This window comes from Lonchura striata, chromosome 3, assembly GCF_050655825.1.
Source record: "Lonchura striata isolate lonStrDom1 chromosome 3, ASM5065582v1, whole genome shotgun sequence".
NCBI lineage: Eukaryota > Metazoa > Chordata > Aves > Passeriformes > Estrildidae > Lonchura > Lonchura striata.
Genome location: NC_140705.1, coordinates 39,231,098 through 39,252,121, shown reverse-complemented (window position 1 = coordinate 39,252,121; position 21,024 = coordinate 39,231,098). Strand labels below are relative to the sequence as shown.

At 38.3% G+C, this 21,024-nt stretch overlaps 1 protein-coding gene across 1 annotated transcript in view; it reads left to right on the top strand.

The window, feature by feature from the left end:
* The window catches only part of GPR63 (G protein-coupled receptor 63), a 28,438-nt gene extending 25,429 nt beyond the window's left edge, over positions 1-3,009 (top strand). The window contains 2 exon segments of the mRNA XM_085574869.1: positions 438-460; positions 463-3,009. Of these exon segments, the coding sequence (XP_085430995.1) occupies positions 438-460; positions 463-500 (61 nt within the window). The 3' untranslated portion in view covers positions 501-3,009.
* Positions 3,010-21,024: the final 18,015 nt, after the last annotated feature.

Sequence of the window (21,024 nt, the reverse complement as noted above, 5' to 3'; positions counted from 1 at the left end):
GTTATGATTTAGTCTACATAGTAATTGCAGGGAGAAAAAGAATTATTGATGTGTTTTGCAATGTAAGTATTGGATCAAAACTGTAAACAGTCACAGAATCATAAAATTGCTTGGTTTGGAAGGAACCATAAATATCATCCTTCTCCAACTCCCTTGCCATGGGTACAGACTCCTTCCACTAGGCCAGGCTACTCAGAGCCCCATTCAATTTGGCCTTGAGCACTTCCAGGGATGGAACATGGGAGACCTGTTTCAGTGCTTCACCACCCTCACATGGAAGAATATCTTCCTACATATTTTCTATATCTACTCTCTTTCAACCATTACCCTTTATAACAGTCAGCCGGCAGAGTTTGCTGGGGGTGTAAGTTAAATTCTCCTTTTCCCTCTGCTACTACTTCACATTGATTTTCTTCATTACTTCTTTGTCTCTGTAGTGGCTGCTGTCTCAAGGGTTTACTCACTGCTCTCCTTTATTAGGCATCAGCTTCTCTCCCTAAAATGCCAAGCTACCTTTCCGATTAAGGCTGTGTTGGTATCTTCTTGGAGAGCAGAAAGACAAAGATTTTCCTTGATGATTGCAAACCAAACTCAGACACTTTTTTTTTTTTTCAATCAGCTTAATAAATAGTTACTGTGAGACAAGTAGAATTAAGACTGAGGTGTGGGCTTTGGAGCCAGATCCCCAGTTGCTCTGAGTCTGGGAAGAATACCCTCAGAACCAACTGTTTGGGGCCATGACCAAGAGCAAAGGGATTCATGTGCAAAAAACAACCAGAGCTAGGGCTTGGACTTCCCTTGCTTCCATCTGTCTTTCGGTGCCCCAAAGCATGGGCAGCTCTCTGTTGTTCTTGTACAAGAGGAGCAAAAATAATAGTAATTTCATCTATTTCTGTGTATCCTTCACACACATGTGGATGTCCAGGGACTGCTTGCTTCCTGATGGCAAAGTATTCAAATCCCAGATTTTTTTTAAAGGTCTTCAGTAAGGAACTATTTTAAACTAAGTTAGCTCTGTTCTTGTCATTGACACCTATTAGTAAAACTGTTGTCATTATTTAAACTTTAGGAGTATAAAAGGAACAATTTTGAATTCAGTAATTTCATTAAAAAAAATAAAGCTGCCAGCTGAGACTGTGGATTATGTGTAAAGGCACCTGGCAGTGGTAATGTTATTGATGGCTGTGCTATGCCTTTCTTGTCAGTTTTACTGATGATGGTATAGATTTTTCTGATCTAAAGGAGTTCCACTATAAAGCACAGTGTTTTAGTGGGTCTTTGCAGTAAGTCTTTTATTTTTTCAATTACATTTACATTGATAGCACAAGTTTATGACCTAGTTAGTATGAATTTTCTGTTTCAAAACTGTCATCCCTGTTTATCTCTGAAAGCAGCAAAATTGTGCTTAGGGTTAATGTAAAAGAGTGAGAGTGTACATTGTCTAAATGGTAGGAACAGGTATTTTTATTGTCTTCCAGCTCTACGATGCAAGAAATTTGAATATTGTAAAACACAGTAATTCAAGAAGGAAAGAAGATGAGCAATACAGGATATTTAGTGAAATTACATTCCTGAAGGAGGAGGGAAAAACATTTTGTGGGATTTTTGTGATCTCTGATATGTACTGGCTGTGAAGTATAAATTGTGAACATCAGACAGTTAATTTGTCTTGATAATTAAGCACTTGTTTACACTGACTGTAGCAAGTTTTCTGGTCAAAGCTGCATCTACTAGCTTTCTTTTCTTGGAGGAAAGAAACACGAATTTTGTGACCCAAATTCAGAGCTGATTTCTATAGTGATTTAATATTCACACTTGCCAGGTTTTTTGAAATGATCAAAGCATATAATGAACAAAAGGGTGTTCAAAAAAAGAAACAAGGTGTGGTGTACAAGTATCCCCAGGGTAATTATGTGTTTACAGAATCATTTGAGCTGTTGTGTCTATTTACTGTCTTGAGAGCAGTGCCTTGATAATTACAGCTGAAGTCCTAGGACCAAGTTGAAGACCTCTGAACTGCTCAGTCTTGCTCTCTGTGATCCTGCCGAGAATCCTGCATAACCTCACTGAGATATGTAGTGTTAAAACACATACATGCTGGCAGAAGTGGGTCTCCTGAGGCAATTTAATGGTCCTGACCGGTCAAGACCAAGGAATTTAAAAACTCAGACTGATCCTTCTGGACTTTAAAGGGAAATTATAATTTTCTTCCTCTCCAGAGATAATAGTCATTACTAATCTGTATTCCCTCATGTTCTATTTTCAGACATCTTTAGTATGGAGGATTTAAATGAATGTATTTTGAAGTAGGTTGCAGTTTAATTCATTCAGTCAAAGCATGCTGCTTACACAGGTCTCAGTTGTACAAATCTATTGCTGAAATTATTATTTTGTACTCAAAATTGTGTATTTTTGACATTTCTTGTTACTTATGTAAAAATTTCTGTATATAGAGAAGAAAACTGTTTTGCCTCTTGCTTTCTGTCACTATTTTTTTCACTTGTATGCTTAATGCTTTTATATTTTATTTTGGGCATATGCATAAATAACTGTGAGATTTCAGTGATCTTTCTGAACACATTTGAGATTTTTAATTCTTAAATCATTAAACAATGCCCTCCTTGAGATCTTAATTTATTTTAGTGTGAAAACTAAAAATTTAGCGCACAAGTTTGTTGTGGTTGGAATGGTGAGAAATATCTTAAGTCCGGTTTTCTAGGAGCCACTACTTTGAACTGTTTTGGTTTTTTTTGGGTTTTTGTGGGGGGTTTTTTTGTTTGTTTTTTTGGTTTTTTTGTGGGTTTTTTGGTTTTTTTTTGGCTAGTCATTTTCTGATGTGGAGAAATCTTGAATTATTGTTTTAAAAAAAGTTAAGTAGAATTATGTTGTCTTTTCTGTACATAATACACCCATGAAAATACCTGAGAAACAACAAAAAAAGAGAAAATAAACATAAACATTCTCAAAAATGTAGCAAAAGTCTTTAGAATTTACTCTCTTGTTCATAAATGAACTTGTTTCTTGTGTTTATTGCCCACCTCCATAGTTTCAAACACTTCTTTTATCTGTCTATAAAATAACCAGGACTGCCTGATATAGAGGGTTTTGTTTAAGCCAAAATGTTTCTTGCATAAAGCATTCACAGAATGCTCTTTTCTGAGACACTGCAGTAGAGATGTGTCAAGATATCTAAAACAATTGGAATAGTATCCAGCAAGCAGAGAGTCTAACAAGAAAGTGACTTTCCTAAAATACTACCTGAACTGGGTGTCCTACCTTTTAGTTTGCACTAAGTAATTAGGATCATCTTGCTGTGCAGTAAACAAAGCAGGCAGTAGTACTGCAGGGCATGATTCATACCAACACAAGACAATGACCTTTATGATTCAAGTGCTGCATGTCTGTGACGGATTATTCCCCATATTAATAGAGTAAAAAAGTTAAACAGCTCTTTTGGGGAAAACTTTCAGCTTGATGATGACTTAGCAGAAATGCTGTTGAAGTAATTTCTTTAAGTGATAAAGACATATCCCCAAAGAGTGTCTGAGAGGGGATAGATATTTCTGGTTGCTTGAAAATGGCTGTGCTCAGCTGCTGAAGTGCCTCATTCTGAGACTCCATACCTCTGCAACATCCACTTTTTCCTCCCTCATCTACTCCTGGTGCCCCCTATCTCCCCAAGGCAGCTCTTTCTGCGTCACTGCTCCTTCTTGCAGCAGGTACAGTGGTGGCAGGAAGAGGTGGAGGTCCGTGGGCAAGCTGTGGAGGCAGCAAACCTCTCATCCCATGCCACTCTTTCCTGTCTTTGAGTTCAGGTTGGACCATCAATGACAGACTGAGGACAAGTTTTACCACCTCTGGTTTTAGCACTCTCCCAGGATAGAAGAGTGTTACAGGAGCGCATATGTTTGCCTCTAGTGCTAGTACAGGATCCTTGTTTTATCCCCAGTAGTGTTAGAAATTTTATTTTTACCTCATCTTTCAGCAGCTGGGCTACATCCATCGTCAGACAGTTCATAACAATAAGAATCCCTGAGCTGACCTGTGTCTCTATGAGTGTTCTGGGCACAGGATCTGCTAGTGAGCTTCCAGCATAATAAAACCTCCTACAGCTTGCTCTCAAAACAAAATGGCATACATGGAGACAAGCACATCTCTGCTCAGATGTAAGTGGTAAAACAGGCATAAGTCAGTGGCTGCACTGTATGGTGGAAGAAAATGTGAGTTGTGATGGGACTTCTTAAGTGCCCCTTACAGAGACAGTGTTTGTTTTTAAAATTGATAAATGGGTATCTATGCACAGATTCTTGGGTTGTGTTCTGCCTTATTGTGTGACAGTGAATGCAGCTTGATACCAAATCATTAAAGTACTGCTAATAAGTAACATAGTGTTCATAAATACCAAAGCAGGCCTTGTTCCTGGCTTATATTATTATCCTGTCTACATAACCAGCTTTGCCAATGTGTGGGCACACAACATAGCAATAATGAGATATACTCCTCATTTAATAGGTGCTCTGCTTTCAATAGGTTACTGCAATCCAAACCTCTGTGGTTGACCTGAAATAAAATTGGGCCTTTTTGCCATCATGAGTAGAAGTTCCATTAATATTTTCCTGTCTTTTGAAAGAGAAGGTCTTGTGAGATAAATGACAGTTCCTCCAAGAATCAGTTAATCTGATCTCCAGGAGGGATGTAGTCACAGCTGTAATAAATTTAACAATATCTTCTTTTGATTTAGTGGACTTAGGCTCTGTATCAAAGACAGAGGGAAGTTTTTGGTGGCTGAACACCCAGGATGGCAAGAGGGAGCCACTGAAGCCTATGTGAAAATCTCAGTGCTATAGTTTGAGCCTGCTGTTCTTTCAGGTGTCAGTGCTGCTTTTTTACTGTAAAAGTAACTCTTTTCAAAGGAAGAGAGATGAAACGGTATCTCTTCCATCATTTCTTGCTTTTTTATTGACACTTTAACTGTGAGAATAGCAATTTTGAATTTGGTTCCCTGGACTTGGGTTTCTTTCCCTTCCTCACTGAAGGGGAATTGTAGCTGTCATTTATCAGCCTCTGTTCTGCACAGCCCCTCCTGTGAACTCTTTCACACTTAACACTCTTTGGGCTGGAGAGACAGGATGAGTGTGGGAGAAATGTGGGAGGATGTGCTCCAGCCACTGTTTGGTACCAGATGACAGAGTTTCATAGTTTGGCTGTCAGGAGAGCAGCAGTGGAAGCCAGGCTCTCTCCATCAGTGCAGTAACTACCCCAGCCCAGGTGTCTCCCTTCTGCTGAACATTTAATTAATCTTTAAAAGTCAAACGGCTTTTACAGAGGTGAGGGAGGATGCCCTTTCTGTTCCTAACTGAGTTTAGGTAATAATTCATTGATTCAAGATGTGAGGAGAGACTGTTGAAAATCACATGGCATCCGGAGAACAACTGAAACCACATCTCATTCCTAATATTTGCTACTGAATTATTAGGTTAAAGGAGTGGTCTATCAAGACTTTCATTTATGGGCTTTTTCTTCACAGCCTAAGCTGTTGGTTGAGCTCTGAAAATGCCTATGGCTGGATCTTCTCTGTGGCATAATGTAAAGCCTAGTTTGGGATGGATATGGCTTACTGCCATCAGTGCTGCAGCACTTCTGGATGTATGCAGAAGCAGGTGTATATGATGAGATACATCTCTGATACTTCAGCTACCTATAGCATAGATAGCTCCACCAATCACTTGAGGTTCTTGCAGCCATTGGAGATGAGTAGATGCTTTCAAGTTTTTAAGAGCTCCTCTGGAAGGTTACTTTTCAAAAGGAGTGAGAGAAACAGCATGAAAAAGCTCTAATTTTTTTTTTTTTTTCTGGTGATGACTCCACTGGAAAAAATATTAGGCATTGTAGAACTTAATTCACTTCCTCCAGTGCTTCTTTGTAGATGAGATGCAAATTCCTGTACTTCTATCCATGATGTGAATTTCCTCCTGAAAAATTAAGTTTGGCTCAGTTTGGTCCAATTTTTCAGAAGGAATTAGAGCCCTTTGCTTCTGTGTGAGACCTCGCCAGTGAGTTAGTATTGTTAAACTAGAGTGCATTGCCCTTGTACCTTTAATTACTTGGTCTTTGATTTCTCATGTTCCAATGTAGACAAGATATAAAGTCACTTCTAAAATTACCCAGCCTTCTACCATGTGTTTTAAAATTACTCCATTTCTGTTATGTCAAATTTAGAAATACAGAAGACATCACTGCTGAGGCTGAGCTGCTCTCATATCTATTTTGTTAGACTAGAGGGAGCAATGGAAGATTTGTAAGACTAAATTTAAGTAAGAACGAAGCCAAGGGACTCTCTTGAGGGAATCTGACTTTGCAGCCTACTACTTGGGCAAGTCAGAATCCTTGAAGACAGCCCTAACTGCCTGTTTGATTTCAGATTTTGATGTGAAGTGCAGGAGCAATCCTGTAAATGTCAGCGGGAGCTAAAGCTTTACGTGTCCTGATCGCCAGGCACCAGCATCTCATTCATTCCTGTTCCCCTCATTCTGTCCCCATCAAGCTTTGTGGCCTCTTGCAGTGTGCTGTGCCTCCCAGGTAAGTGATGGGAGAGGCACTTGGATCTCACTTTGCCTTTTCAGCAGCATATGCTGAACCTTCCTGCTGAGAGGTAAGTCCATTTCCATGTGTCTGTGTTTTAAAGGAGGTGAGTTCTTTATCCTTAGATCCCTGCCTTCCTCCACATGAACTGGAAATGTAGGATTTCGGGTAGGTGTTGTGGGGGATGGAAACCAGGACTTCAGCAGCAAGGTGTCAGTCCTGCCAAGTATTTCTACTGGAGAGCTGCTTTTCTGTCAGCTGGACAACCTGAGACAGCCTGAGGTGGCTGACTTCACCAGGCAGCAGGTGTAGGTCCCCACTTCTGACCCTCTCACATGAGGCTGCAGCAATTCTGGTGCCCTTCTGGTCCTTAATGCCTCATCTTTATCACACAATGGGAGATTTTTTTAAAAACTAAAGCAGGTCTTCAAGAAGAAAGAAAATTTCTAGAAGTATTTTATATTGAGATAATTTGAGAGGTGCTTTTGTTAGCACAATAATTAATTCATGTGATTTATATTACACAAGAGGCCAGACTACCTGACTGTGGTAACTTTTTCTGGCTCTATTCTATATGAGATCCTGATTCCACTTACATAAAACTTAATTTTATTAGAGGCATTGTCAAGGTAAACCTGACTGTTGATAGAAACAATCTCAAACATAATTTAAAGAGGACAAAGAAATTGCACTTTCAAGAGGCTAATTCATCCTAAGTCAACATTGGTGGCACTTGATTCTAGAAAGTTTGCTTTTCTAAAGAACTTTCTCAGAGGAATTCATTAACTGAAAACCTGTGACTAATGAAACGTGTTTTGTTCTTTTGAAGTTCAAGCTAATTTCCATGAAGGTTACTATTACTAAGCAACAGATTCTGCAGAATGTCTCCTGGGGGGATGAAACTATAATATGCACAAAGACTAAAGCAAAACATAGCGTAAAAAATGATGAAATACTACTCCCAGACACAGAGGCCACAAGTAGTACCATGGCAGGGCCTGTTTTGGAGTCTCCTTCCTTGAAAGCAGTTTTTTGACCAATGGGAAAGCTCCTGCAGGAGCAAAAGGTCAGCATGAACCGTATCACCATCAGCCTGTACTCAAATGTTGGGGTACACCAGAGCATGACAAAAGGGGGAAAAAAACTAGAGCAAATATATTTCAACAGCCATGATTCTTTGGAGGAAAGCAATCACCTGTGATATAGTGTAGTGATATTAAAAGAAGAATGGATATTCCAGTGGTGAGAGCAGAGGAAAATGAAATGCAGGAGTGCTTTCTAGAGTCACAAAAGATGATGTCATCTATGCACCTTTGTGTCAGAGTACAAATATTTATTTATACCTTGCCTACGTAAAAAAAAAAAAAAAACAAACAAAAAAAAAAAAACCACACCTGGATATTCAGATTTTTGAGGATAGACATTTCATTCTGTCCTCTTAATTTACTTTTATCCACCAGATTAACTAAATACAAGGTACAAATTATCATCAAAACCCCAAATCCCTTGATTACTTCCAATAACCTTTTAAATGTTCAAGTGAGCTCATTTGGTCTTGTTCTTTTCTTCCTTGGGTTAAGTTTGGGTGACTCTGTATGTGGTGTAATTTTCTGGTGAATTTCAGTATTTGTTCAATAGAATTAATGAACTTTACAATCTCATGCAACTGAACCCATTAATCATGGTACATGTAGGATATGTACGATCTGGAAATAAGTAAAATACTCTAAATATTTGAGTTTAAAATATCTTCCTAAAGGTAAGAACAGAATATACAAAGCTGTTAGCAGAGAAACCCAAGTGTTTTCTAACTGATCATTGCATTCACATTTTCTTTTCAAAATATATTTTCTGACACCATGAAAGAAAGACTTGTTATTATCCAATGTTTTATGAAGTGACCAGTGTGGCACAAGCAACACTAATTTTTAGAGAAATGAAGTAATCATAACCTCTGGAGGTACTGAGGGTCAGCAGGTGTCTACACTTCCAAGCTATGTGAAGCAGCTTCTTCGGACATGTCTAGGAGCAGCTGTATCCTCATCTGGCTGTGATGGGCGGGCTTAACACACACCAAAGCCCTGCCAATGTCCAGGCATCTAATGCAACTCCTGCCTACAGAGGTGGTACATTTTATCTCATGCCCACTCTTTTCCTCAAGAACCCAGGACTTCAATAAAACACATGTATTCATTATACAAGGACTTAAATTCAGGTCTCTCTTCTTCCACAGAAAGTCTCTGCAGCCATCACACCTTGTAGCAATAACTGGTTTTGGGCTAAATGAATATCTCAGCACAATTTAGTATTGTCCCAGGAATACTCTGCAGCTCATGTTTGGCCGGCTGTTCTGGGAGATGCCTTATCACATGAGAATGATGATACCACCATGAAGCACTATATCAATACCCAAACAGGCAAATAAATTGAAAATAGAATTGGACTGACCTGAAGCTGCAGATAAGAGTTATGCTCAACTTCAGATTTAATCCCATTTTAGACCTGAAATGGCTCATACCTTTTCCAGAGCATTCTATATCTTGTACAAAAGTTTTGCATGATGGATTTTTTTCCCAGATGACCGATTCTGAATGTTAGACCTTATCCAGTTTGAAGGGATTGAGATTTTAGAAAGGGCAATCTGTTTCCCCATGACTTCTCTGTGAGAGTATATGAAGTAAAAATAATCAGGGACAAAATGCCTGGGAAACTGAACCCATTATATCTCACTCCAATCCAAGTAGAAATTTTGCAGCTCAGTTTAAGGATCACCTGTCTCTGCTTCTATTATGTGTATCAAGTAACTGGATGGCTTTTAAAAATGAATGTGCAATCAGAAATAGGTTCTCTTTAATTATATCTTTGTTTTATGTTGTAGGCTGTAAATCATTTAAGCAAGGGTTTGGAATAAATAAGATGTGGGAAGTCATTAATTGATTACAGTAAGTATAGATTTCAGTATTATAGCAGTAAAGATTTTGTGGTGTTGCCACAGGACAGTTGCATATCTGGAACGATACTTACATTTTATAAAAATGCTGAGAAAATTAATTATTATCAAAATTTTTATATTAGCACTACTTTAAAATTAGTGTTAGAGTGACATATAGCAGTTATTGTTTGTACTGGCTTCAGTACATTTTGTTATATCCAAAACTATAAGGAACAAAGAGAAATGTGTAGTTAATGTAGGGGGAAGTGCATAAGCATGCATAATCTGTAAACAGGGAAACCAGAATTCCTTAGTTTTGCTGCTGGTGGAGTAATTATTCTCAAGAATAATTTGGCATGGAAATTTTGGGTTATGTTTCTGCAGTAGTTTTCAGAACTTAAGCAGACTCCAGTATAAAAGATATGACACTCTCCAGAGCTAACATTTTTGATGAATGTACGTAGAGCACGGTGCTAATAACAGCAAGTCTGTGGGCTCAATCCTCATGTCAGCCATTTGCTTAAGAGTTGGACTTGATCATCCTTGTAGATCCCTTTCAAATCAGAATATACTGTGATCTATGATTAAGTGTGTATATGTACTTACATACTGTTGTTGTCAATGTCATCACTGTCAATTATGTTTACAGACTTATCTACACTAAGCTCTATAAAATGAATCTTATAATTTAGAATTGGTTTTCAATGATAGATACAGCCACAGTGAAAAAGAGAAGGCTCAACTGCTATACATTTCTTACTGAATTTTGAATATGTAAAAATAATGAGATTACTATAGTCCTTTGTACTGGCCTTCTTCCCACTGGAGTGGAAAATGACAAAGCCATCATTCATGGTGATGTAAAATGCATGCCTTGCCCAAGGAAGGTGGTACTATTTTCAAGTAACCTGATTTGCAAAACTCAAGCTATTTTGGGGTGGAAGGTAAAGAGCCTGAATCATCATCTCATATAATTACTATCACATAATATCACGATATGATGATATATCATCATATATCATCATGTCATGATCAGTGTGCTTTGACTCCCTAGAACCAATCTTCTGATTGAAGCCTGCCCTAAACAGAGAGACTAAAAGCAAGCATGCTGAAAATATAAACCTGACTGAATATTTCTGACATGGAAGTATGATGGCTCTTGTAGAGCAAAAAAAACCTGGTATTTGTAATGCATTGATGGCCTATAGATCACTTTTCTTTATTCAGACTTCATAAAAATTTCTTAGTGAACAAGTCTCAAGAAATCAACTTTTTAGCCAGTGATATTTTAATTTAACTGATTTTCAGTGAGGAATATTTAATCATAGGCTTCTATATGAACTGTACCTCAATCAATAAGATACCCTGCTGAGCCCAGAATGCAATAGAAATCTTTGGTTTAGAAGTGTGTAAAATAGTAAAATATGCAATAAAATCTGTGTTTTTACTGCTTTTTTGACCCTTTCATTCAATACTAAGAATGCAACCATTCCTGACAAATGCAGAGTAAGTGCAATTATGGCTTAGGTAGTAATGTACTTGAACTTCTGGAAAAATAAACTTTTTTCTAAATATGCCTGTCAGAACATGCTCTTGCCCAGAGTTTCCTGCTGTTCCCTGGTGTTCCCCTGCATCTGAGGAATTAGTTTAAACGTGTTTGCCAGAAACTTGGATTATAATCTTTCAAGGGAATATTTAAAACAACAAATGCATGCCTTTTTAATGTCTCTGATCTTTTCTTGCCACCTATAACACAAGGACCATGGCAGTCTCTCAGTGCCAGTTCACTCCTGTCCCACAAAGAGCTGCATGTGGAATGAAGCCTCTTCCTGCTGAAGAAATAATTCAAGACATACATTGCTATGAAATATCCTTGTGTGAACCTAATACCGAGGATGCTTCATTTTGGGAATAATGGCCTATTACTTCCAGTTTCTGTATATTATATGCTGAAATAGTTTGTTAAAAAAAAGACCCTCTAGCTCCAGTAGGGATTAGGAGCGGGGAAAACATCTACCCTTGTTAAACCTGCACTTTGACACATTCATTTGACAAGGCAGTGAATTGAACTTGGATTTTTTTTTCTTCAGTCAATGTAGGCTGGTGGGTTTTACAGACAGGCTGAATGTTGCTTGGCATTCTTGGTGCCAGTGTCTTGGACCAGCATGATTTTGTGCTGGTTTTTATGTCTTACAGTGAAATGCACATTGCATTAAGAGGGTTGTATTTGAAAGTTAATAATAGGGCTCATTATGGTTCCCTGCACTGTCAGCCTCCTTTCCATAATAGAAACATGAGAAATAAGAGAAACAGTAAAATGTTGCTTTGTTACTGTATTTATCTGCTCAGTACATGTCTTTTAGCAGCATTTGCTTTGAATTTTGTCAAGAATGAACTGCAACTATTTGTCAGCTCTAAAAGACAGTGTAGGTGTCTATGAGAGTGAGGGAAATTAATGAATCTTTTGTGTTGTGCTTTTTTTTTTTTTTTTAATTTTATTTCTGGATTCTGAGAAATACCAGATAGTTACTGTATTACAGATTCATTATACCTAACTTTCAGCACTAAAAGATTAGGCATCTAATCTAAACTACTCCCATGTGCTCTCAGGTCTCTTCAGGTGGTGAATCATCCCTTCTATCCAAGAAACTTATTTTAGGAAGATGAGTCATTATTCAGAAATGTCCACCTGCTTCCAGTGACCCTTGAGTAGGGTAAGCTTAAACTGGAGGGGTTAACTTTTGCTTGTCCAAAGAGTGGCAAGGTGTAGTTAAGAGTTTGCTTCTCTTCATCTGTGACTTATTTTTTACTGTGTTTGTTTCAAAAAAGAGAGAAGCACAGAATTACACTGTGATTATCCCATGGTACTGATTTAATAGTTTTACTGAATCAAGTCCTATGTGAGCAGGCAAATTAGGTACCTGATATGGCATTCCCATTGTCTTTTAAATATATACAACAGTTCCCTCTGCTCAGAGATATAAAGAGGCAGCAGATTGCTTTAGTTCAAATTTTGACTGGCCAGTGTTATCTCATCATTGTTTTTTCTTGCTTCTGTGTCAGCAGCAGAAATAATGAGCACCTTGTTTTTCTCTTGTAAGCTTGCAAATGACCCCTCAAATTTTTAGGTGAGAGTTCTCAGACTCTTCAGTGTCATTCTTATGACACACCTTCCACTCACCCTCACCCTTTTTTCAGGACTGATCATATTTTACTTTCTTACAGTAACTCAATTAATTAATTTTACCTGTAGCTAACTTAATGTATCTTTGCATGATTACCTTAAGATTTTGACTTTCAGTTGTTGAAAAAATAAGTCAAAATTTCTGTTATGGCAGATATTTCAGCATTATAATAATAACAAATATGTTGCTACTGTCATATTCTGTGTCTAATAACTGTATTGTTAGTGACATTTAGGTTGTTTTATATCACTCCCTGTTATGGTACAGTTATGTGATATTGGTTTAAATATATTTTTTTAAAATATTGATATAAAATATAGACAGAGGAAAATTTGTCTAAAAGTTTCTCTCTTCACTCCAAGCTTTGTCCAGCAGCATTTCTCTCTTTCATCTACCCCAATGATATTTTTAAAATCTTCAGCAAATCAGTCTTTCAATTCCACCTACAGAGAATCTTCCTCACAATGCAGGACCTAAATATAGCCACAACACAGCTTGTGATGTACTGTGGTACAAGAGTACTGCAATAGTTACTGTAATGTACTCTGGACCATGGTGCACAGTCCAGGTTGCTTTAACCTAGTGCTGTGTTAAATAGGAAGGAGAAGGAGTGTCCAGTGTCATAGCAGAGAGTGTTATTCCCAGCAAGCATGTGGGGTAAGAAAGATGGGTTTCCAAGAACTCTTTCTAAACTCTAACAAGCTGCTATCAACACGTTTGCAGACACATCAGAAGGGTTTCCTGCCAAGCCTGCCCAGGGCACTGAATAGTTCTGTGTCTGTTGATCAGAGGTCAAAATGGGAGTCAGTAACTAGGCAGGAACTTCTTCTTTGCTGGCGATGCTGAAGGCCAAACTGGTGTTAGCCCTTGCAAGAACTGGTATGTTTATTTGAGAAGTGTGGAAGCTGCAAAAAGTCAATGTTTTGGAAAGCTACTCGTGGACGAGGAGGCAGTTTCTGATCTGTCAGTGTAGCTTCACTGTCTGAGCAAAGGTAAATGTAAAAATGGACAGAAATTATATTATGGTAACCCTGCTATATGGGAGAATCATAATAAAATAGGATAATCTATGTTTCTGTGGGCACAATCCTATTAGTGAGTGTCAGCCATGGGAACGTGTAGATAAACCCATTTGCCAGATATTGCTGCATGACTCCCACTAAAGCAAACAAAGTCACACTGCAGGAGTGCAGTGAGGATAGTTTCTAAATTCCAGACATTGCCATTTTAACCTCACTTATTACACAGTGTCATGACATACATTTCCATTGGTCATAGTCTCATCAGGAAATGGTGACTGTGCTTTTATAATCAGGCTGAACAGAGTTTAATAAATTTTTAATGAATTGTATTGGATATGTTTCATGGTTTCAAAGTAGATTTCTGAAGCTATCAAATAACAGGTGGACCTTCTAAATGTAGCATCAATTTCTTTCTAATACTCATTTCACATGTAGATTCTGTAGCCAAGTAGAAAGTACAGCAGTGAACTTGAGTTCACTCATTTGCTACAAACACAAAAATTTTATTTCTTAACATTTAGAAATGCTATTGCCTTTGAGAGATCTTGAAAGTTGCAGAAGTGAAACAAAATCCAATTAGTATTATGGATTTCAACCCATATGAATAGTTTAGATTAGAGGCATCAAAGACCAAGATTATGAGGGTTTTCAGCAACCATTAGTGTTCTCAGAAACTGATAGTGAGTTCCAACTACTCTTACCAGAAAAATCCTAAAATGGAATTTTCATATCGTTTTTCCCAGACCTTGATATGGGCAACAAAATCAACTTATCTTTTTTCCCCCCTTTAATATGTTTCTACTAAGAAACAGACTTATCACAGGCTTTTGCTGGAGAGTAAGAATGATCACAGATTCTTTAGCTGCACTCTAAAGTCTCTCAACATTATTTCACTTGTGATCTCCATTGAACATGAGAGTGCAGAGTCTCATGTAAGATTTCATATGCTTATGAAGCCATTTGAGACACAGAGTGGATTGATTTAAAGATTGTTCTTACCTTTGCCTTCTGTAGCTTTGCTCCATGCAGGGTGAAACTGGATGTTTGAAGAAGAACATTCAAAACTTATAAAATCCCAAAGATACCTTATTGTCTAATTAGAGAAAATGATACTGGAGAAAGAATGTTGTTTGGAGGGGTTTGCCTATATATTCAATAAACTGAGGTATCATTATATGATGCTTTTCTAAAATATGCCTTAAAGCAGATTGCCCAGCAGTTAAACAATGGTCAGAGTTATTTACACTGATCTGCCAAACAATGACTTAAACACTATTGTAGATAAGCATTATTTTTTCCAGAAGTATTAGATAGGTCTCTAGGGAGATTTTTTCAGAAGAAGTATTAGGTAGGGCTCCAAGGAGATTTTCTAGTCTTTCGAGAACTACCAAACAGGAAACAAATTTTATTCTATATTAAACCTGAATACATTACTGTCAAAGTGGTTATTACTGGTTTACCTCAGTGTACTTCTGAGTGGAAATTGGCACTGTAGTTTCTGTCTGGGTGGGTGCTAAAGATGAACAGATGGATGCTTTTGGCCACATTTTATCTTAAGCAGTGAATGAAATGGTAATGACGTATTTAAGTACGGCAATTTCTGTAACTGAAAGTTTTAGAAGCAAAAAATGTTAAATCAGTGCATATGTCTTCCTAATTTATAAACTATTCTGATCTGCCTCAGGATGACTAAACTTTTCTGCTTTACATGCTAGTCAAAATTTACTTGTTTTTAATATCCCCCACCTAGGTTAGACTTGGAAAGCAATAATTATTCCTCTGCTTGAAACCACAGGCAGTGTTTGGCATTACGTTGTAGTGATTTATCTCCCTTAGATTAAACTGAATATTTTGGGTGAGCACAAATTTGGGTGAAATCAAATAAGAAGCAATCATATTATCCTGAAATTTGGTGGGGGGGGGGGAGTGGGGGGGTGGGGGGGTTATATTGTTTTTGTTTGTTCAGTTAGTTGGTTGACTTTTCATTTGTTGGGTTTTTAAAACAGCAAGTGAGACTACATGACTTCCCAATGCATGAATAAGAAATACAAATGCTGCTTTCGTAGGGAAACACTAAGTAAAATTTGCAGAATGGCTATGTGACTTGAAAGTGGAAGGAACCTTTCTCTGTCAAGATTAAGATTAGACCTAAAAGATTTTCAATGCCTCAGTGGTTTATTTAATTTTAGAGTTGTATAATAAAACTAATGATAAAATAAAACTACAAATTTACAGTCTGTTATACTTTTCCTTAAAATTGAGTTAATTATCAAGTAGGCTGCCATCAGTTTCTCAAGATGTCTATTAGTGTATTTTTATACAGTAATATTCATGGAATAACCTTTTATGGTTGGTGTCCTGGATTGACAGTAAAGGCACTGTGTGTAACTGTTTGTCAAAGTGTCAGACAGATGATATAGATGATGCAAATTGTGCAGAAAATGTGTGAGGTTACTAATTTGACGAATGTCTTCTTTTGATATTTTTATCTCGCATGTGTTTCAATTTTTAAAGAGGTTATTAGTTTTGTTGGAATTGGCAATGACAGAGGGTGACACCATCACTGAAATAGCAGTGGTGAAAAATATCTCCTTATTTTAGCTATCTGACTGTGTGGGTTTTTTTCTTGAGGTCCATCTGCTAGCAATGGCTCAGAAATCTTATTTAGATGCATCACAATGCCCTTCCATTCCAGAAACTGCATAAATGCAGTACTGAATCACAGTCTTAAATCTAAGTGGGTGGGAAGCGCATTTCATTGCACTACAGCTTGAATTCTTCAATTTCCTTTCTCTATCTTCTGGGAAGCCTGGGTGTTTTGCTATTCTAGCAGTGTAATTAGACATAAGCCTTAAAAAGCCTTCTTTCCTTGAAGAGAGCACTACAGGTTGCCTGGCTTTTGCTCTGGTCTCCACTTGCTTTAGATGCAGCCATTTATGTCCAGGTTACTTCAGTTGCATGCAAAGCTTGGCAGAAGTAAATCTCATGTTGCTGTTTCTCATGTCTCTTCAACACTGGTTTCTCTACCCACACTTCTCCCGCAGCTTGTCTGCATCATCTCTCCAGCATCACTTGTATCAGCTCTGCCCACTCTTAATGGCAAGGGTTCAAGGGTTGCAACATTCTCTCTTCTTTGACTCACTGCTCAAGGGGCAGGCATCCATCTGCAATGGAAAAAGGCTATGCCTAAACCTGGGACATCCTTTCAAACTTTGAGCAGCCTGCCCTCATTGTCTGGAGCTCAGTGTCTATTCCCTCAGGGCAGGGGGAAGAGTTGTTCAGGATTTCTATAGAGAACCAAGAGTCACAAACCAGTCTCCTCTGGTGGATGGATGCCTCAGGCAAGCAGAAACACCAGGATCAGCTTGCTTATGAGCACTAGCATCCCTTAGTCAAACACTAGTCCCATCTTTTTCAATGCTAGACCCACGATCTGTTTCTTCTAGTGGAGTAACACTGATAAAGCCAGGCTATCAACTTGTGATGTGGAAAATGGCATATACTATGTCTTTTCCCCCTGCATTCCTGTTGTAACAATAGAGGCTCTCCATGTTCTCTGTCTGGATAGAACATGCATTTGGATGCTTACCTAACATTTGATGTACTTTCCTAAATGTTCTGGATTCCTGGATAGCCTGAACATTACACTGAGCACCACAGAATCAGCACCTATGGGGCCACTATCTCATGAGTGTCCATTGTCCATATCACCCAAGGGCAAGGTGAAGGCAAGAATCTTGTGCTTGCCTCCAGAATCAATAATGACTGTTATCACTGCCAGTGTAATCCTGGGGCAGAGCCAGCCTCTTCACTTCTTTGCTCCCTGGCTGCCACATATAGCCACAGAAATGTCCTTTTGGCCACAGTCTGTCTGTGCAGGAGACTGGTGGGGAAAAGCACCTATAATATCTCTTGCTGTCACTTATTATCAGTTTCAGGTCTGGCTAGGAGAAAGATCTTTGGGTTGTCTAGAAGGGCTACACCTTGACTCTAAAAATTTGGCTCGATAGTTAAAATTTTACAGGGATCTTTAAAAAAAAAACGTTGACATAAGCCAGCATCATGAGCTTGCAGCTGAGAAAGTCAACTGAATCCTGGGCTGCATCTGAACAAACATGGCCAGCAGCGTGAGGAAGATGATTTTCCCCCTCCACTCTGCTCTCACAAGATCCCACCTGGAATTCTGTATACAGTTCTGGTGACCTCAGTATGAGAAAGGCATAGAAGAGTTGGAGCAAGTCCAGAGGAGGCCATGAAGTTAACAAGAGGTCTGGAGTGCCTTCTTTACAAAGACAGGCTGAGAAAGTTGGGAATGTTCAGCCTGGAGAAGAGAAGGTTGTTTGGAGACCTCACAGCAACCTTGCAGTATCTGAAGGGGCCTACAGAGAAGCCAGAGAGGGACTCTTCACTACAAACTGTAGGGATAGGACAAGGAATAATGGATACAAGCAGAAAGAGAGGAAATTTAGGTTAGATATTAGGAAGAAATATTTGAGGGTGGAACGGGTTGCCTGAGGAGGTTGTGGATGTTCCATACCTGTCAGTGTTCAAGGCCACATTGGATAAGATTTTGAGCAACCTGTTCTAATGGGGGTTTGAACAAAATGACCTTTAATGTCCCTTACAATACTTAACATTCTATGATCATGTAACTTAGGCAGATTGCCTGTCAGACTTCTCGAGTGGTTTCACCGGGAGAGTAGGATACAGTGTCCAAACTCAAAATGGGAAATGTAATCCTAGCCCTTGAGACGGGAACTATTCACTTTTTACTATTTAGATCTCCTTTGTCACTCTGTCCTAGTGTGCCCTACTTCAATTTATCCAAGATGTAACTTCATACTCCTTTCCAGACACTTTCTGAGTAGAAAAATAAAAAAAAAAGTGTTCTTGATGGGTTTCTTCTTGGCAACTGGTATAGTACTGGAGAAGAAATGGCTCTCCCCAAGTAGGTGGTAGCTGAGAACAAGCATGTGTGGAACTGAGGCTTGCTGGAGCCAGCTCAAGCTATTTGGGTGCTGAAGCCTCCTCTTAAGATCTAAATGACAGCCAGAACAGAGCTTGAGTAACCTAGAGCTGTGCATATGCTGTTTGGACAGGTGGCTACTACCAGCACATATAACACACCACATCTGACCTATTCTTATTCTCTTTTCAGCAGGGTATTTTTTTCCTGTGTTTTTCTCTAGCATATCTCATTGCTTTGCAATATTACCAAGTCTAATTTAAGTACTTCTTCCTAAAAAAACTCCAACAGTGAATATAATCTGACAGACCATGTAGCACAATTTCTGAAATAAAATGCTGATGCTGACTAAAAGTTAATAATACTTTCTACTGCAAGTATTATTAACAAGGTTTACCCCAAAAAAAGGGTTCTTGCCCAGCTGCTCTTTCAGTTCACACAGTTAACTAGTTTCATTAGAAACCAAAGGATCTCAGATCTTTCCAAAACCATTTAGAAACACTGAACTAAGACCTTTGTGATTAAAAATAAAAACTAACACTGCTTCTTCATGGAAGAAGTCTGATAGATTGATGACCTGTCTAAAGGGTTAGTCAATTAAAGTTTGAAAGCAATTGGGAAAATCTCTTAAATATGTGACTCAGTTCATCCAGCTTCTCAGAGAAGCAGAAGACGGTGATTGTGACAAAAGGCCACTGAAGTGAATTTCCCCTGAATTTCCCCTGGGCACTCCTCAAAGTCAGGGGCATGTGCCCATGGCCTCCTTCAACTTATCTCCAGCCCTCTCTTTTTTTTTCCTCCTTACCTTCCTGTGAAATGAGAACAGGTGAAATTACAGATGCTGCATAGTAAATCCAAAGAAAAAATGGGAACTGCCTTCTGTTCTAAGTTTAATTCTGGCTTCTTCTTTTTCATCCAATCAACAAATAATTACCACTTTTCGTGTTGTTCGTTTTTTAAAGTATTTTCAATCTAAAATTGCCAGATAGAGTGGAGCTGTGGCCAGAGGTACATTTTTTCTGGGAAAGTTTCAACATAATTATACCATGCCTATTTTGCAGAGAAGGGCCTTTAAAAAATGTAGGTGTTTCATTTTCTGAAATGCCTTGTGATATATACTATAAAAATCTTATCCAGAACCAGCTTACCTAGAAATGACAGCATATTGGAGACTCTTACTAGTGTGGATTTTGGCTGTCCAGAGTGTCTCAGCAGGCTATAACAACATTGCCAAAAGTCCTGCAGAGAACATTAATCTCTAGCAGAGCCAAGTTACTTCAGAAAATCACCCAGGGGCTTAGTTGATTTGCCATTGCGGAGTGACTTCAATATGAATATTCTGCCTTGCTCCCCTCTCATCCCTTTCTGACTGTGCACTTGACTCAAAACTATTTCCTATTTCTGGAAACCCATGGCACCATCACCTCCCTTGTATGGCTGAGCAAGTGTCAGGAGGTAAGATGGTGATGAGTTTTGGTAAAGGCAGCACAAATGTCACTAGAGAAATGTTACAAAATTGGGCAAACAGTTTTTGTCATGTTGTTATCAGAAGTGAAAAGAAGAAATCCAGGTCCCTTTTGGCATGTCAGTAGTAAATAAATGGAGAATATGGCAAGACAACAGGTGACTGTATCAGCAAGAATGTGCATGACCTGCTGAGTTCCTCCACGTTTTTGTTTCAGAAACAGAAACTGTTTCAGAAAGCTCTAATAATTTTGGGTAAATAGTACTGTAAGCTATAGATAGACAAAAAGGCATAAGAAGGAAATAATTCAGTGTGCAGAGAAAACAAGCCTGCTCTCTTCAGCTTTTTCCATCTGTTGGTGTCCATTAAGAAAATAAAAAGGCAGCTGCTGGGGAGTCCTGATCTCCTGGCAATCCAAAGTGATTATTTGATTTTCTTTCTCACTGTTGCAGCGCTGAATCTATGTTACAGCAGAAGCTGGGTTTATTATTTCAAGTCTTTTTTAGACTTCACAGGCATTGGTTTTATCCTAAGGATTTAGTTTCCAAAATATGCTGTAATCAAACATAATGTAAATCTAAAAATTATCCAAATGTAGATAACTTTAAATGCTGATGGGGGTAGAGAATGATATAGCCATTTTCAGTTTGTGCTAGTTTTTTTTTTACCTTTGAGTTGCAGAAATAATAAATGTTTAAAGGAGTCAGCAAGGGGCTATATTAAGAAAAATGCCTTTCCTGGCTATGAACACATTATGTACAGTTGTGTGTGATTCATTCCAACTCACCATGTGACTAATTTTTTTTTATTATTATTATGTTTGTTACAGTTTGCAACTGTTCTTTCTGTCAGAGAAATCCACATACTCACTT